The sequence below is a fragment of the Rhinopithecus bieti genome, unplaced genomic scaffold (genome assembly GCF_001698545.2).
Source record: "Rhinopithecus bieti isolate Rb0 unplaced genomic scaffold, ASM169854v2 scaffold_51345, whole genome shotgun sequence".
Taxonomy (NCBI): Eukaryota; Metazoa; Chordata; class Mammalia; order Primates; family Cercopithecidae; genus Rhinopithecus; species Rhinopithecus bieti.
The window spans coordinates 995,226-1,011,959 of record NW_016820792.1 but is presented as its reverse complement, the minus strand read 5'-3'; the positions used below and the strand labels follow the sequence as shown (position 1 = coordinate 1,011,959).

Sequence of the window (16,734 nt, the reverse complement as noted above, 5' to 3'; positions counted from 1 at the left end):
AAACATAATTAACAGCTAGCTCATCAAGAACTGTCTGTCAGGGGTGAGACCAACTTGCCCTTACATTTGAATTACCAGAATTCTTTTTTTTTTTAAATAATAGCAAATAATGAAATGATCAAAATCTAATATTTGGTAATGATTTATTAAATTTTAAAATCACCTTAGGTATTAGTAGTAAATAATATAATTCTCATTTAACAACTTTATTTTCAAATGAAGTGTATGACACTCAATTAGATTAGCTGTGTAGCTCTATTTTCATATATGATGTGGTAAACTTTAGACCAAGATCACATGTGGATTAATTTTAGAAGATATTTTAGCTTTGCTTTGATGGGTCCTGAGTTTGTGGTTTAAACTGTATAAAGATTAATTCTTAGTATGGGCAAATACTTTTGATTTGGAGTAGATTAGAATAGCTTTTAAAACTAAAGTTTTATTAAAGCTTACTAATTTTCAGGATCACTGATAGCAAAGTCATTAATTCTAAGTTAGTAAAAGCTAAAATTCTCATAAGTTGCAAGTATTTTATAGAAATCAATTAATCCATGATGACTGTAATTTAATATTTTCAGTTTTTAGTAGTCTCCTTTTTACTCCCTGCTTTTTCAAACGAGGGTGNTTTTTTTTTTTAAATAATAGCAAATAATGAAATGATCAAAAATCTAATATTTGGTAATGATTTATTAAATTTTAAAAATCACCTTAGGTATTAGTAGTAAATAATATAATTCTCATTTAACAACTTTATTTTTCAAATGAAGTGTATGACACTCAATTACATTAGCTGTGTAGCTCTATTTTCATATATGATGTGGTAAACTTTAGACCAAGATCACATGTGGATTAATTTTAGAAGATATTTTTAGCTTTGCTTTGATGGGTCCTGAGTTTGTGGTTTAAACTGTATAAAGATTAATTCTTAGTATGGGCAAATACTTTTGATTTGGAGTAGATTAGAATAGCTTTTAAAACTAAAGTTTTATTAAAGCTTACTAATTTTCAGGATCACTGATAGCAAAGTCATTAATTCTAAGTTAGTAAAAGCTAAAATTCTCATAAGTTGCAAGTATTTTATAGAAATCAATTAATCCATGATGACTGTAATTTAATATTTTCAGTTTTTAGTAGTCTCCTTTTTACTCCCTGCTTTTTCAAACGAGGGTGGTGGGCAAACATACCTGTTTATTCCATCAGAATAAGAAAAGTAACTGACAAGTAGAATGACTTCAATTTATATTTAATATATTTTCAGATGACACATAGCCCTAAATAGGATGAAAATTGAATGATGCAAAATAAAATTTAGTAGTGTACTGCATATTTTTAAACAAATCATGGCATTTTGGAGCATTCTCATTTATTTTTCAAATTTTTTTTGGTTTTGGCGGGGAGGAGCAATCATTTTCTTTAAAAGGATAAATTAGATTTTAGAGAGGGAAGAAGAGACATAGGCTAATTGTGAGTTTGGTACACTGAATACATGAATAAAGTTCCCTTTACTAATGTTTTAATTGTGCTCAGCACAGATTGCATGTAGCTCAGTTCACTTCCTTTAAGGGGCACTGAGCACCTGTGTTTGAATTATGGGCAAGTTTCTTTCTTGATCTTTCGTGAAGAATTTTAATATTTCTCATAAATACCATTTAGGCTATTGGGAATCATGGTGGAAACACACAAGGTTTGTAATAGGAATTAGAATGATCATAATGGCTTTTAACAAAATCACATTCACAGCTAGTAAACTAAAGGCTTATTTCCAACTGGTATAAACAAAGTGTATATTCATGTAAAATGTATGAAGCTTTTCTTGGTCAAAACAATGGAAGTGATTTTGTAAACAGCCACAGCCTTAGCACACTAGCTATTGTAGACACAATAGAGGGTTTAAAGCCTTCACATAAGAAATCTTTTCTCTAGCTCTAGTAAGTGTCTTCTGCCTAATGTCAGAACATACTTCTGATTGGGAATTAATAAGTTCATCTCAGTGTTATGTTTTAGATTTGTACTAGCACATTTAGAAACTGTAATAATTCAGGCAACTAAAATCAGTGGAGCCTTACTATTGCATTTTCTTAGTGTCCATACTGTGAACCTAGTGGTTATTTTATAGGTATATTTGAGATTAAGAAGAGATTAGTATTTCCTTGTAATTAAACTACCTTAGATGGGTATTGCACATGATCTTGTGCTCCTTGTAATTAACCCGCCAGAGTAGCATTGGGTGAGTTGGTAAGTTGCTCTGATATGATTCCCTTGCCACTATCTGAGTAAAATGCACCCTATGGTTAATAATTTTAAATACTATACTTTTAAAAATAATAAAATTAGGTCAAACTTGGATTTATTTGCTAATTCTACTCCAATAAAATTGAGTATGTACAAAAACCTTTAGTGTAGTTCTTATTGCAGTAAAAATCTAATGACTAGAAAGCCACAAAGCACTATTCTCTAATCATGTAATGCTCCTTAAATTTCATTTACTAAAAAAGTTATGTAAGTATTTTTAAATGAGCATTGTTTTAGTATGAATATTTATATAATTGTGGAGTAATTAGAGCGATTAATTTTAGTGGAAACAAAGTTTGCAGTAGAAGCTATAATTCAATAGGGTTTATTTCAGTGGGAACATAAAGTTTGTAATATAAATTATAAAAATGATAGCAGATCTTCTAAAAATCACATTCACAACTAGCAAGTAGAAAGCTTATACATTTCATTTGGTGTAACAAAATCAATATATTCATAAATTTTAAATACATGAAGCTTTTGTTAGTAAACAAAAGCATTTAAAAGATGTTCTAATTTTAGTTAAGAGATTTTGATATTTATAAATTGTGAAACAGTATACAGGCAGATTTTGGAAGAGGCTGTAATTTGCTCTCTGGAACTTCATATTTGTTTTGTTAGAAAAAATTTAAATATGTGGTTGTCATTTGTTTTGGAAAAAAAATTAGAAGTATCCATCATACTATTGAGGTAATATTTTAAATTTGATTTATTCTACCACTCTCTCTTGTCATTTAAAAAATATTCTTTCTCAATTTTCTTTTGTTAAAGAAACAAATGCCAGGAGAGCTGTAGACAGAGGATATGTCCAAGTGCTTTTAACAATTTATGTAGATTGGCACCGCCATGATAACCGGCATAGAAACATGCTCATTCGGAAAGGAATTTTACAGAGTTTAAAAAGTGTTACAAACATCAAGTTGGGAAGAAAAGCATTTATTGATGCCAATGGGATGAAAATTCTGTATAACACTTCACAAGTGAGTTATTTTCTTCTTCTTATCCTGATTATGTATCCCTATTAATGATACGATTTGGTTGTTAAGAAAACTGAATTAGTGTACAAATACTCAGAAACATATACACATGATAAATGCATTTTGCGAAAATCTTAAAAGTGAAAGACACATGTAAAAATCTTAAAAGTAAAAGACGCACATTATTTCTCACATGTGACCTCAGGCTGAGTTGGAGGAAATGGTCAGTGCACAGCTCTGCAATGTGAAATTTTCTTTGAAAGGCAAAAGAAAGAAGTAGAAATTCATCCACTTAGCAAGAGGGGATTCCATGAAGCCATGTTTTCTAGGATGTGTGGTTGGCTGTACTCAGTGTTGTATGCTCCTCTCATGAGGTATCTGTGGATCCTTTATAGCCTGTAGAGCAGCTTTGTTGTCTGTGAGTGTTGTGCATGTTTTCCTGCTGGACAGAGGCTTTTTTGAATAGAGGAGGTATAAAAATGAAACCTGGAACTGGGAATGCTAGATCTGCCAGCCATTTTAAGCATAAACATTTTTGACAATACATTTAGTGAGATCTTTTCCAGCATCTGTGTTGACTGTCAGCTATGGGGAATGAGGATGTTGCAATGCAACCCCACCCCGGTTTTAAAAGAAAGCTATAATTATTAGAAAGAAAGCTGTCTTTTGAAAATATCAGCCAGTTATCTTGATTGTGCCCTCCTGGTCTTACACATGACAAACACAACCTATTTTTATATGACAAGAGTTAAGATACCTGAACAAGTATTTTATGTTTACCTTGGTTTTTTCTTTTCTAGGTCATTCATATGCACTTGTTTTTACTATTCCTAGTATAGATATTGTTGGATATTTTATATATGAGGAAGAGTTAGGTGACTTGGTTTATGCCACTTAACATTTCTGATCTTAATTTCTCATTTGTTTTGACAGGTCAGATGTGAAAGTGTATATGGAAACTTTTACAGCGTATCAGAGTACCATCTAAATGTCAATTGTCACTAATAATACTATTGTTACATGACAGTTTCATATCCCATGTCCCTTAACCCTTCTCCAGATTAGATACTAGGACGGCAAGTCAGACTCTTAAAACCTTATATTGTGGGCCAGGTGCGGTGGCTCACACCTGTAATCCCAGCACTTTGGGAGGCCAAGGCGGGTAGATCACGAGGTCAGAATATTGAGACCATTCTGACTAACACAGTGAAACCCCTCTCTACTAAAAATACAAAAAATTAGCTGGGCATGGTGGCAGGCACCTGTAGTCCCAGCTACTTGGGAGGCTGAGGCAGGAGAATGGTATGAACCCAGGAGGCAGAGCTTGCAGTGAGCCGAGATTGCGCTACTGCACTCCAGCCTGGGCGACAGAGTGAGACTCTGTCTCAAAAAAAAAAACAACAAAACAAAACTTTATATTATGAAATTCAGGCTATCCTTTTATAAGGTGAATAGCCAACTTATGAGAGGTATTATTGCATGCTAACTGATGCAGTTCTGAGGAAGGTTTAGTCAAATACATGTTTTTTTTTGTTGTTGTTGTTGTTTTTTAATTTCTTACACCTTTTAAATTTTCTTGCTTAATCTTTTTTCCCCCTTTTCCCTTAAATTGTCTTTTTTATTTTATGCCCTAGGCTTGTGAAGTGTCCCCGCAAGTCACTCCAAAGATGGTACTGATTTCTGCTTAGTGAAATATTTAAGGAAAAGTTCTTCTCAATTTGCCACATGGGGTTTTTTTTTTTTTTTTTTGCTGGAGTGCAGTGGCCAGATCTCAGCTCACTGCAAACTCCGCCTCCCGGGTTTACGCCATTCTCCTGCCTCAGCCTCCCGAGTAGCTGGGACTACAGGCGCCCGCCACCTCGCCCGGCTAGTTTTTTGTATTTTTTTAGTAGAGACGGGGTTTCACCGTGTTAGCCAGGATGGTCTCGATCTCCTGACCTCGTGATCCGCCCGCCTCGGCCTCCCAAAGTGCTGGGATTACAGGCTTGAGCCACCGCGCCCGGCCCACATGGGGTTCTTACTTACAGATAGATAATTCTGAATAGTAAAGCTATTTTATAATTATTCTGTGTTAAAATATTGGTTTTTGAGATATTTGTTTCTAGAAAATTATTAATGTATTACTTTTTGAAGTAAAGTAAAATTGGTTCAGTTATTCATCAAAAACATTCTTTTTCTTTTTCTTTTTTTTTAAAAAACAGGAATGTCTGGCAGTCAGGACGCTGGATCCTCTTGTCAATACCTCCAGTCTGATAATGAGGAAGTGTTTCCCAAAAAATCGACTGCCGCTCCCAACAATTAAAAGTTCTTTTCATTTCCAGTTGCCTGTTATTCCTGTGACTGGTCCTGTGGCTCAGCTCTACAGCTTACCCCCTGAAGGTAGGATCACAGGGTTACTGCTGCTTTTTGTGGATTCTTAGAATTATGTGACCCTGTCATTTTTTTTTTTTTAATTTATGTTGAACTCCTCAGCAAAGGAAGGCCTTAATGAACAAGATAAACATTCACGTTTTATTTTATTTAAGCATTTCTTTAAATATAAGAAATTGGAGGCAATAATTAAGCGAAATGGTGTGGGATGTGTTGTATATATGCAAATGTGAATTGTGAAATAATTAAGCTTCACATAGGAACATTATTTGATAGCTTACGTACTTTTTTTTGGTTTTTTTTTGAGACAGAGTCTCGCTCTGTTGCCTAGGGTGGAGTGCAGTGGTGCAATCTCGGCTCACTGCAACCTCTGCCTCCCGGGTTCAAGCAGTTCTTCTGCCTCAGCCTTCTGAGTAGCTAGGATCACAGGCATGTGCCACCACTCCTGGGTAATTTCTGTGTTTTTAGTAGAGACGGGTTTTTGCCATGTTGGCCAGGCTGTTCTCAAACTCCTGACTTCAAGTGATCTGCCTGCCTTGGCCTCCCGAAGTGCTGGGATTGCAGGCATGAGCCACCACACCCAGCCCAACTTATGTATGTTTTAAAGTATAAAAATATAAACATTAAATGTTTAGGTAATTGTGTTTGGGTTTACATTTGTAGGTTTTCAGTGAATTTTTTTTTCTTAAGTTAAAAAACAATTAATCACCAAAATTACTGTGGTTTTATGGTTAACAAAAACTTGCACATGACTTACTTGGATGAAAATATGAAATTATCTGAGGCAGACTGTTTGTGATTTTCCATATTATACTGTAGGTATACAGTAGATTTTACAGGTTCTATTTATTGGGGGAAGGAAGAATTTCTTTGGGTAACATCGTACCAAAGTGAAAAAGAGGGAAAGTAAGTCCCGGCTTTTAATAGAATTTCTAATTAGGGTATTTTCCTATCAGTTGATTACTTTTTTGAAAAAAAAAAAATGAAGATTTCCTTTTATTATATAAAAATTCTTATTTGAAGCAAAGTGTTAAAAGCGTTTTTCAAGGAAAGTTATATTAGTTTATTTTCCTTGATAATTAAATTTATTATATGGTATATGTCATAGGGTACTATTATGTTTTATTTTAAAATATGTAATTATTAAAACACAGTTTGACACAAAATATCAAAATGGATTATTTAGAAACCTCCTTTAAAATGTTGAAAAGTCTAAGACTAAGTCTAGGACTTAGGAGTAAGAAAGCTAAGTAAAAGCAATGGTCCAATACCCTTTCTCCATTCCATTTGAAATTACCGACAGACTTTTACAGGAGAAAATCTGTACCAAATCTGAAAACTAGGTAAAAGGGGCATGGAACAAATACAGAACATGCAAGAAATGTGGTGGAGCTGTGAATAAATGCAGGAGCAGCATCAGACTTCTAGGAATGCATTATCTTCTGCTAAAGTTGAGGTGCCATCAGCACCAATTTGGAGGGACAATCAGGAAGCAGTTGGAATCCCTTTCTTTCCTATATCAGCATAGGATCATGGGGGGTAAAGTGGTGGTTCTCACTGGTGGAAAGCTGGTGAGGCTTCCCTGTGCTGCGGCCAGTAGTAACACCAGGAAGGAGGTAGAATATGCCCCCACAAATTCTTTATTTAGTGTCTGAATTGATGGATAGAGGAAGCTGACCTCTAGTGCAGCAAATTCACCAAACAAGGGAACAAATGAGAAATTATATTTTTCTTTTGGTTCCTTTTATGCCTGCTTCTCAGACCAATGAGTCACTGGACTAGAAATGCATATTTACCTTGACTGACAAGCCTTCTTGATTCAGATGGGAGAGGAGGGTTCTAATAGCAAGTGTATAGATACTAGGAAAATACCCTCATTCTATTTCCATTATTCCTTCCTCCTTTTCTTCCTTCCTTCCCCTGTGTTTCCCAGGCTGATCTTGAAGTCCTGAGCTCAAGAGATCCCCCCACCTCATCCTCCCAAGTAGCTGGGACTATGCACCCTTGCCACTGCTTTGTATTTCATTATTTTCTCACATGTCAGGCTTCATTATATGTTTCACAGTCTTTATTATTATTTGCCTTCCTCAGCTAGAATGTGAGTCCACAAGGATAGGTCTGAGCTCTTTTACTCACAGCATTTCTGACCCCAAATATGTGTCTTTTGTCCTCCCACCAACCAATTCTCCGTATCTTCACACACCAGCTGGGTGTTCTGCAATTCAGTTCAATTCTGACACTGAACACCTGGAGTAAATACAGACCCACAGGTTAAGGGTTTAGTCCCACAGGACTGCCACCACTTTAGATAACAATTACAAGTCTGGACTACCTGTATGTCTGACCTATTGGCAATGAAGTTGATGGGGGTGGGGGTTTTCACAACCTGTTCCTCAAGTTTGATAATTTGCTAGAATGGCTTATAGAACTCAGGAACACTCTACTTATGGTTATGGGTTTATTATAAAGGATACAACTCGAGAGCAGGCAAATGGAAGTGATGCATAGAGCCAGGTATAAGAGAAGGGGTGTGGGGCTTCCGTGCCCTCTCCAGGCACGCCACCCTCCCAGCACCATGATGTGTTCACCAACTCAGAAACTCTGAGTGGTGTGTTGTTGTTTTCTTTTTTTGAGATGGAGTCTCGCTCTGTCTTCAGGCTGGAGTGCAGTGGCACGATCTCAGTTCACTGCAACCTCTGCTTCCCGGGTTGAGGTAGAACCTGCACAGTTCAAACTTAGATTGTTCAAGGGTCACTGTGTGATTGAAATGGACAATATTTTAGGAAAATATGAGTGACTAATATTGACTTAAATAGTAAAAACCTTGAAATTGAATATGCAATCAAGCTTCTTTAGTGAAGACACCAGTTGGTGATGACTTCATAGATTAGTTCTCCCAAACTTTCAAGAAATTTTCCTATACTTTATTTTCCAGAGCAAAAAAAAAGGAAAGTTTAGAAGCTAGCATGATGCTGAAAACATAATCTGGTAAATTAATCTGAAACAACCGACAGATCACTGTCACTCATGAAAATAAATATTAAAATCCTAAAGTATTAGCAAATTTAGTTGAGTGGTATTGTTTACGTGTGGGACACCTTGCCCAAGTAAAGATGATTTTTAAGGAAGTAAGTTTATTGTAATAGTAACACTTTAATTAGTAAAATGTATTATCAGTAGATCAAAGGGACAAAATGATCATCTCAGTAAATACCTTAAAAGATTTCATAAAATCATATCAGTCTAGAAAAATTTCTTAAGGAAACCAGGAATATTTCCTGACCAATCCAAGTATTATCTAATTCAAATCAATAGCCAATATCATAAATAGTAATGAAATGTTAGAGGATGCCCCTCTCAACCAATATTATTTACCATAGTTTTGAAAACTCTAGCTAAGTCAGTAAAATAGGGAAAAGAAAGTCTTAACCATTAAAAGAGTGAGATAAATCTATCAGTATCTGTGGAGGCTATTACTATTTATATAGAAAATCCAAGCAAGTCAATTGTAAAAACATGGCTTACGCAACAGAACAGTAAAATACTATTTACAAGAAAAATGAATAAAATTAAATAGCCTTCCTCTGTGTGTGTATATATGTATCAACAAAAACCACTTAGAAAACATAAAGGGAAAGTAGATCACATTTATAGGCACAATAGCAACAATAAAATAAACTTCCCGTGATGTCCCTTCCCAATCCTTACAGAATGTGCAGACTGTTCTAATGACTACATCATATAGTCATAGTATAATTTAACTGGTTTCCTACTGATAGACATTTGTTTTCTATATTTCTGTTTTTACTATAAATAAGCCAAGGACATTTTGAAAATCAGTAAGAATTTTGATTTATATTCCTTGGTTTTAATTTGATTAGTTATAATAATTAATATTGTTAATTATTGGTACTGGTATAATGAATGGATCTTTGAAATAGCAGAGAAGGTCTCAGATACGCTAAGCTATATGGCATTTCACAGCTGGAGTATAAACCCAAAGGAAAACATCATACAAAGGAAAATATTTGAAAGGTTTGACTAAAAACTGAAAACATATTTTCTCCCTGATGCAGAACTCCATTTTCTCCTCTCCCTTTCTTTCCAAGCAGTCATTTTTCCTATTTACAGTAGGATTTTCTTAATGCAATACCTTTCTTTTTTCCTAGGAGTTATTTTCTTCCTTCTCTTCTTCCAAATGTCAGTGCTTCCCTTGTTTATCCATGACCAGCTGTTGTTAGGGCATAAGTATAAATCAACCCAGGTTACCATGTGAAATATGAATATTTATGTTTGCTGTTTCTAAGAATTTGAGGTGATTTGTTTTTATATTTGTACCTGTATTAGTTAGGGTTGACTAAACTGCTGTTACAAAGAGACCCAGTAGCACAGTCCGTCAAGCAGCAGCAGTAATAAACATTTGTGTAACACATACTCTTTGCCTGGCACTTTACATATATTAACTCCTGTAATGCTCACAAAGATACTATGAGTAGATATCTCCATTTTATAGACAAAGAAACGAAGACAAATAATTGATGTAACTTGCTCAGGGTCAAATAGCTAGTAAGCTGGGGAGCTAGTATTTGAATTCAGGTATTTTGTTTCCAGAACCCCTGTGCTATCCTGCTACAACATAGAATTTTTTTCCCCCCACATATCCATCCAGAAGATAGACAGGTGGTCCTAGGCAGTAGACCTCTACTGGGTTATCAAAGAAAACAGGTTGTTTTTATTGTGTTTTTAACCTTCTCCTGTGTGGTTTCCTCATGTGGAAGATGCGAATGGAAAAAATGGAGAAGACAATTTTCTTTTTAAAGAATGTGACCTAGAATTTGTGTTTATCACTTTGCCTCCTATACCACTGGCCAAAAATTGGTCATATATATGGCCATGACTGCTGCAAGGGAGGCTGGAGTCTCCATAGCTAAAACTCAGGGGCTCAATTACTAAAAGGAAGGGAAGGTGAACAAATACTAAGGGGGCCAGTTAATCACTGCTGTAAGTCGCATTGGAAATGGAAGTGAAAAAGAGTTTGGAAAATAGCTTTTAAAAATATTTTCTACTTTGTTTAGAAGCCGTTTTTTACATGAGAATCCTCCAAGTACTCTCCCTCTTCTTCCCTTGTCTCCCCCACATCCATGGTCCCATGTCCTTTTACATTCTACTCCCTGAGATATTCTTGTTTCATTCCTGTTACTGCTATAATTGTCTGGACAGTGTCGTTTTTTTTTTTCTTTCCTATTTGGTGGTCACCCTCCACCCGTATGCTCTCTTTCACCTCTTAACATTGAATTAAGCCATTCTTGTCTTGAAAATTCTCAGTGCCTATCTTCTTAATATTGAAAGTCAAAACTACTTGGCCTACTATGTAACATCCTTCATTTTTTAATTCTTTATTTTCCTTTCAGTACTTTCATAAGCATACTCTTCATCCTAGTTATACTTTTTGTTATTTTCTAAAGATATCATTTCACTTCCTTATTTTAGTAGTATTATTTCCTCTTCTTAAAAGCCAAAATCACCCACCATTACATTCACATAGAAATGTGTTATACTTTCTACAAGATACTGCTTAAATATCACCTGTTCTGTGAAGTGGTCAGCATCAAGCCCCTTGGCGCCAAGCAGTTTACAGTTAGTTACTGCATTCCTCGTTTTCCCATAGCAGTTTGGAGTTTATGGCTTCATTAGTGTTTATCTTTGGTGCTATAATTACATGTTTACTCCTTTCTGCTCTTTAACCTCATGAGCTACCTGAGGGAAGCAACTATATTTGCACCAAGCTTGTCCAACATGCACCCATGGGCCACATACAACCCAGAGTGACTTTGAATGTGACCCAACAGAGATTCATAAACTTTCTTAAAACAACATGAGATTTTTTGTGTGTCATTTTTTTTTTAAGCATACCATGTATCGTTGGTATTAGTGTATGTTATGTGTAGCCCAGGACAATTCTTCCTCTTCCAGTGTGGCCCAGGGGAACAAGAAGATTAGACAACCCCGATTTACACATCTTTGGAAAAAATTCCCAGCACATAGCACAGTATGTGGCACATGACCGTCATTGAAACAAATAGAGAGGGGTTCAATTATAAAGGGATGAAGTGAGTCATTGAAATTTATAATAAATAGAAAACAGGATGTTTCATTCAGGCTGTTGCAACATAAGGCATTATTTTGAAAAACTGAGAACGTTAGTAAAATTCATCTTTACCGTGCTTTCCAAATTTTAAAGCACTTTCTCATATTGTCTCATTGGTTTGTCAATAGCTGGGACAGCCTTAGAGACATTTTAAATAAGAAATCTCATTTACTTTTTCTTTGGTGATTGAAATACTTTATACAAGTCACATTCTACCGTTGGCTATGCATGTTGTAGAATGCTTACCTCTGACCTACTTATAGCACATTTTGTATCATAGTGGATGACGTAGTAGATGAAAGTGATGACAACGATGATATTGATGTAGAAGCTGAAAACGAAACTGAGAATGAAGATGACCTAGATCAAAATTTTAAGGTTAGTATAAATTTCTGTAATTAGTTAGCTTTATAAATGATATACTACAGTTGTAAAACAAAAATTGGGTAAATAAATATATATGTAATTGTAGGTTTTACTTTGTCCACATCTTTTTACCGTGGATGACTATTCAGTTAAAGGGGTAGATGATATTGGTTTAAATCCACTGGTCTGAAAAGGACCTTAAAGTAACTTATTTTCACTATCTCTGACCGGAAAGGTTTTATCGAACCTTTCTGCCATAGATTTTGAAATCTACAAAATTGAAGGAAAGGGATCTGAAACTCTATTGTGACAACTTATTTCAAAATGCATTATTACCCTTTGTCAGCAATCTTTTGGGGATACAAAAACAGTAGGAAAGTAGTCTATAATGGATTCGTTTTTGTGAGAATTAGTGTTTGCATAATGCTTCTTAGGTTTCAGTTAATTGAACAAGGAAGTGAAAACAATGTTATTGAGAAAATATAAAATTATTGTCATATTACATAAGATGTTAGGTAAAGGAGGCAGGTAAGTTTTTGGAGTTTCACTGTACCTCTGGAAGCCTAGAAAGTCTGTATTTTGCTTTGTTTATTGAGAGAGGGCCACTCTAGCATCTGTAGAAAAGTGGTCTCTTTTGTTAGCTGTTTAGCTTATTGCTGTTTTTTTTTCTTTGTATGGGGAAGGAGAGATTAATTTGACTTTTGCCTGTTTGGACCATTTTTGTCTTGCAAAACTGTATCAAAATTGGCATACACTGAGTATTTGATTCACTTTGGAGATAGAAGTTAAGATATTGGAAGATTTCTGTCTTAATAGATACAGACCCAATTTTGTAACCAGCAAATGTGATCGCCAAGGCAAGCTTTGGTGAAACTGTCAAGTTAGCCAATCTAAACTGCATCTGTGTCCTGGCCTCAGGTACTGCACTTAATTATCTGGTCTCTTTAGTCTCCTTTAATCTGGAACGTTTCTGCAGGTTTCTTTGTCTTATAACATTGACATCTTTGAAAAATGTAGTTGTGAGCTTGCATTATTCACTGGGCTATCAGTGATTGCTCACATTTTCCCTGCTTTATCTTAACACAGCAGTTATAGTAATAAGAACAAAGTACATTTTGTTATTGAACACTTAACTGTGCGAGTCCAAACTCTTTACATATACATAGTAACCATTAGATCCTCATAGCAACCCTGTGAGGTAAGTACAGGTGGTATAAGCACATAGAAAACAGAGGAAGAGAGAGCTTCTCAGTCTAGTTTATAAGAGGTGGAGCCAGGATTCAGAAAGCAGTCTAGTGGAATGTCCACTCTCTTTACCACTATACTGTACTAAAAGATAATTTTTCTTCAAGAACTAAAGAATTGTTGGCTTTTTGAGACTGCTGAGCTTTATTATCTTCTTTTTCTTTCCTACTGCTGCCCTGCCTTTAATTCTCATTGACTTTACATTTAGACGTTACTCATTTTTTCCTCTTTTTATCTGAATCCTGTTCCTTCATCCTTCAGGTGAACTGCTACATTGTAGTAGGAATATTATTTATTTGTGTTCTCTTATGGTTATAACTTTTTTACTGTGATTCCATTTTCTTTGCCTCAGATTTTTCAGGGTTTGGAGCATTTATAGAAACTGGTAGCTTTAGAAGATTCATCTCCAGATAGCCACAACTTGACTGTATATAAGTTCCAGTGCACTCTTTGTTCCTTCCTTAACTAGCAGAACTTTTAAGGAGTGGTAGCAGGTTGTTTTGTTTTTTTTCTGATGAGTCTGTAAGTAGTTCTTCACTACTGTTTCTTCTTAAACCAAGACACAAAATTCCCTGCTGTCGAGCTTTTGGAGTGTTGTAGTTTTCTTTCCTCATTATGCCTGTTTTACAGGTAAAGTCTGTTTTTTTTTCTTCCCCAAATAGAGAGCCATGGTGTAAGACCATATTTTCATAAAACGATATCAAATATTGAACTAGTAAGTTTAGAGAAAAGAATACCTTTGTAAATTATTTTTTATTTTAGAAATATTATGTATTTTTATTAGATGTTAAACAGGAAAATTATTACATTATTGGTTCAAAATGTGTAATTTAAAGAGATTAAATTACATATTCATGTAATAATTATACAATAATGATACAGTGATTAATATGATAATATTTAAATAAAATCAATATTATACATAGCAATGAGGAAAATCTTTTTTACTGGCTATGTAAATAATAGCTAAATTCCTTAAGATGAAATAATAAGAAATACATAGTATGTTTTTTCTTTTAAACTAGTAGTTAATATGTGTTAAGTATGGTCAGATGCATGTATATAAAGTTTTTTGAGGATTGAAATATAGTAAAATAAATTTGTAAATTAGGCTGAAAAATAAGTAGCTTACACTGGTAGTAAGTAAATACAAAATTTAAAATAGTACCAATTGAGAATTAATAAATGGTATTATTATCTCTCTGTAGCCATAACTAAGATAATAATTAGTTTGTGTGAGGCCAGAGTCATTGAGGATCCTAGAAAATAGCTTGGGTAGTAGATAAGCTGACATTTGCCCTCTTATCATGGAATTCATTAGCTCTTCTCTGAAGAGCGTATAGAACAAATGATCCTGGATACATATCTTGTTTCTCTGAGGACATACTTTTCCTTTAAATCCACCTGCTTTTCTTCCTAGAGAGACATGGAAATCATTTCTGGCTCTTGTTCCACTCCTAACTTTTCCCCTCGCTGAAAACAGAGTGAATGGTGATACCGAGCTTTTCTAAAGGAACTTTATTTCCCATGCGCTCTAAGAGTGTGTGGTCATCATTAATCTGTATTGGGGCAGTGTGTCATGCTGGCTGACAGTGTGGTGCTTCAGAATCACTCTAACTGGTTTTTATCCTGGCTCCTGTCTTTGCAAGATGTGTAATTTTCAGCAAATGACTTAACTTCTCCATACCTCATTTTCCTCTTCAGTTAAATGGGGGTAATTTCATAATGTTCTTACGCAGAATAGATTAAATAATATATGTAAAATGCTTAGCATAGTGCTTCATTTATTTTCAGTGCTTAATAAATGTTAGCTGTTTTATTATCACCATCATCATATATATGTATGTTTTCCAATTTAGTCTTCTTAAGTTTTACTGCCCTTTAATATGAACAAAATGATGGCAGTAAGGGAGAATGAGGAGGACATACTGGAGTCTTGATTTTGCACAAGTTTTCTGTTTTGAGTAGCCCAAATATTCTGTTATATTAGAGTAACCACAACAAAAACAAAACAAAAGTGCTCGACAATAACACAACAACCCCAAAGCAATAAGGAAATTTGAATTTAAGATAAAATTAATGCAGCATTTATTCAGTAATTATTCTTTAATTACATGTAATTAATAACTTGGAACATTTCAAATCTAAAATGTATTCTGTAATTTTTAAAAATTTTGTTTTACCTGGTAACATACTCTTTTTATCATTTCAGAATGATGATATTGAAACAGATATTAACAAACTAAAACCCCAGCAAGAACCGGGACGAACAATAGAAGATCTAAAAATGTATGAACACCTTTTCCCTGAGCTTGTTGATGATTTTCAGGTATAAATATAGAAAATTCAGCATCTTAACTGATTTTAATAAAGTTATTTTTTCTCGCTTAGGTCGATAATCACTGTTTTTTATTCTCTTTCCATTTCTAAAAAGTGAAACTAGCATTGCTTTTCTGAGTGACATTGAATAATTATGTCAACATCCTGAGTCGCAGTTAAGCAATTGTAAAATGAGGGGAGATGGGCCGGGTGCAGTGCCTCCCGCCTGTAATCCCAGCACTTTGGGAGTTCAAGGTGGGTGGATCATGAGGTCAGGAAATCGAGACTGTCCTGGCCAACAGGATGAAACCCGTCTCTACTAAAATACAAAAAAAATTAGCCAGGCGTGGTGGCGCGTGCCTGTAGTCCCAGCTACTCGGGAGGCTAAGGCAGGGGAATAGCTTAAACCTGGGAGGTAGAGGTTGCAGTGAGCCGAGATTGAGCCACTGTACTCCAGCCTAGAGAAAGAGCGAGACTCTGTCTCCAAAAAAAAAAAAAGGAAAAAAAGGAAGGTGGACTATTACATTTTTTGTCACTTTAGTTTTTTTTCCATCACTTTAATGGACATAGTTTTTTTATTCAGCCTGGATTATAGGGCAAGTCAAGTTGATCGAATTGTTGGCATTTAACTGGCTTTTGTGATGATTCCTTGGATAAATCTATGAAATCGCCCAGGATCTTAAAATGTCAAAGAGTTTGAACTAGATAATCTTAAAGATTCGTTTAGCCCTTCCTTTGTTCCCCACATTTCGTACACTTAATTTCTAGTTGCTTAAAGAAAAATACTTTCTTGTGAGGTTATAGCTGTGAGGTTATAGATGAGAAATAAAAAAGAAATACTTGTTGCCAGGTGCGGTGGTGGATGCCTGTAAGCCCAGCACTTTGGGAGGCCAAGGTGGGTAGATCATTTGAGGTCAGGAGTTCGAGACCAGCCTGACCAATATGGCGAAACCTCGTTTCTACTAAAAATAAGAAAATTAGCTGGGCGTGATGACACGCACCTGTAGTTGCAGCTAC

General features: G+C 35.0%; 1 protein-coding gene across 1 annotated transcript in view; it reads left to right on the top strand.

Moving 5' to 3' along the window:
• AGTPBP1 (ATP/GTP binding carboxypeptidase 1) overlaps positions 1 to 16,734 on the top strand; it is a 199,528-nt gene that overhangs the window by 83,291 nt on the left and 99,503 nt on the right. The window contains exons 9-12 of the mRNA XM_017859926.1: positions 3,064 to 3,272; positions 5,471 to 5,648; positions 12,068 to 12,165; positions 15,611 to 15,727. Of these exons, the coding sequence (XP_017715415.1) occupies positions 3,064 to 3,272; positions 5,471 to 5,648; positions 12,068 to 12,165; positions 15,611 to 15,727 (602 nt within the window). The remainder of the gene's footprint in view (positions 1 to 3,063; positions 3,273 to 5,470; positions 5,649 to 12,067; positions 12,166 to 15,610; positions 15,728 to 16,734) is intronic.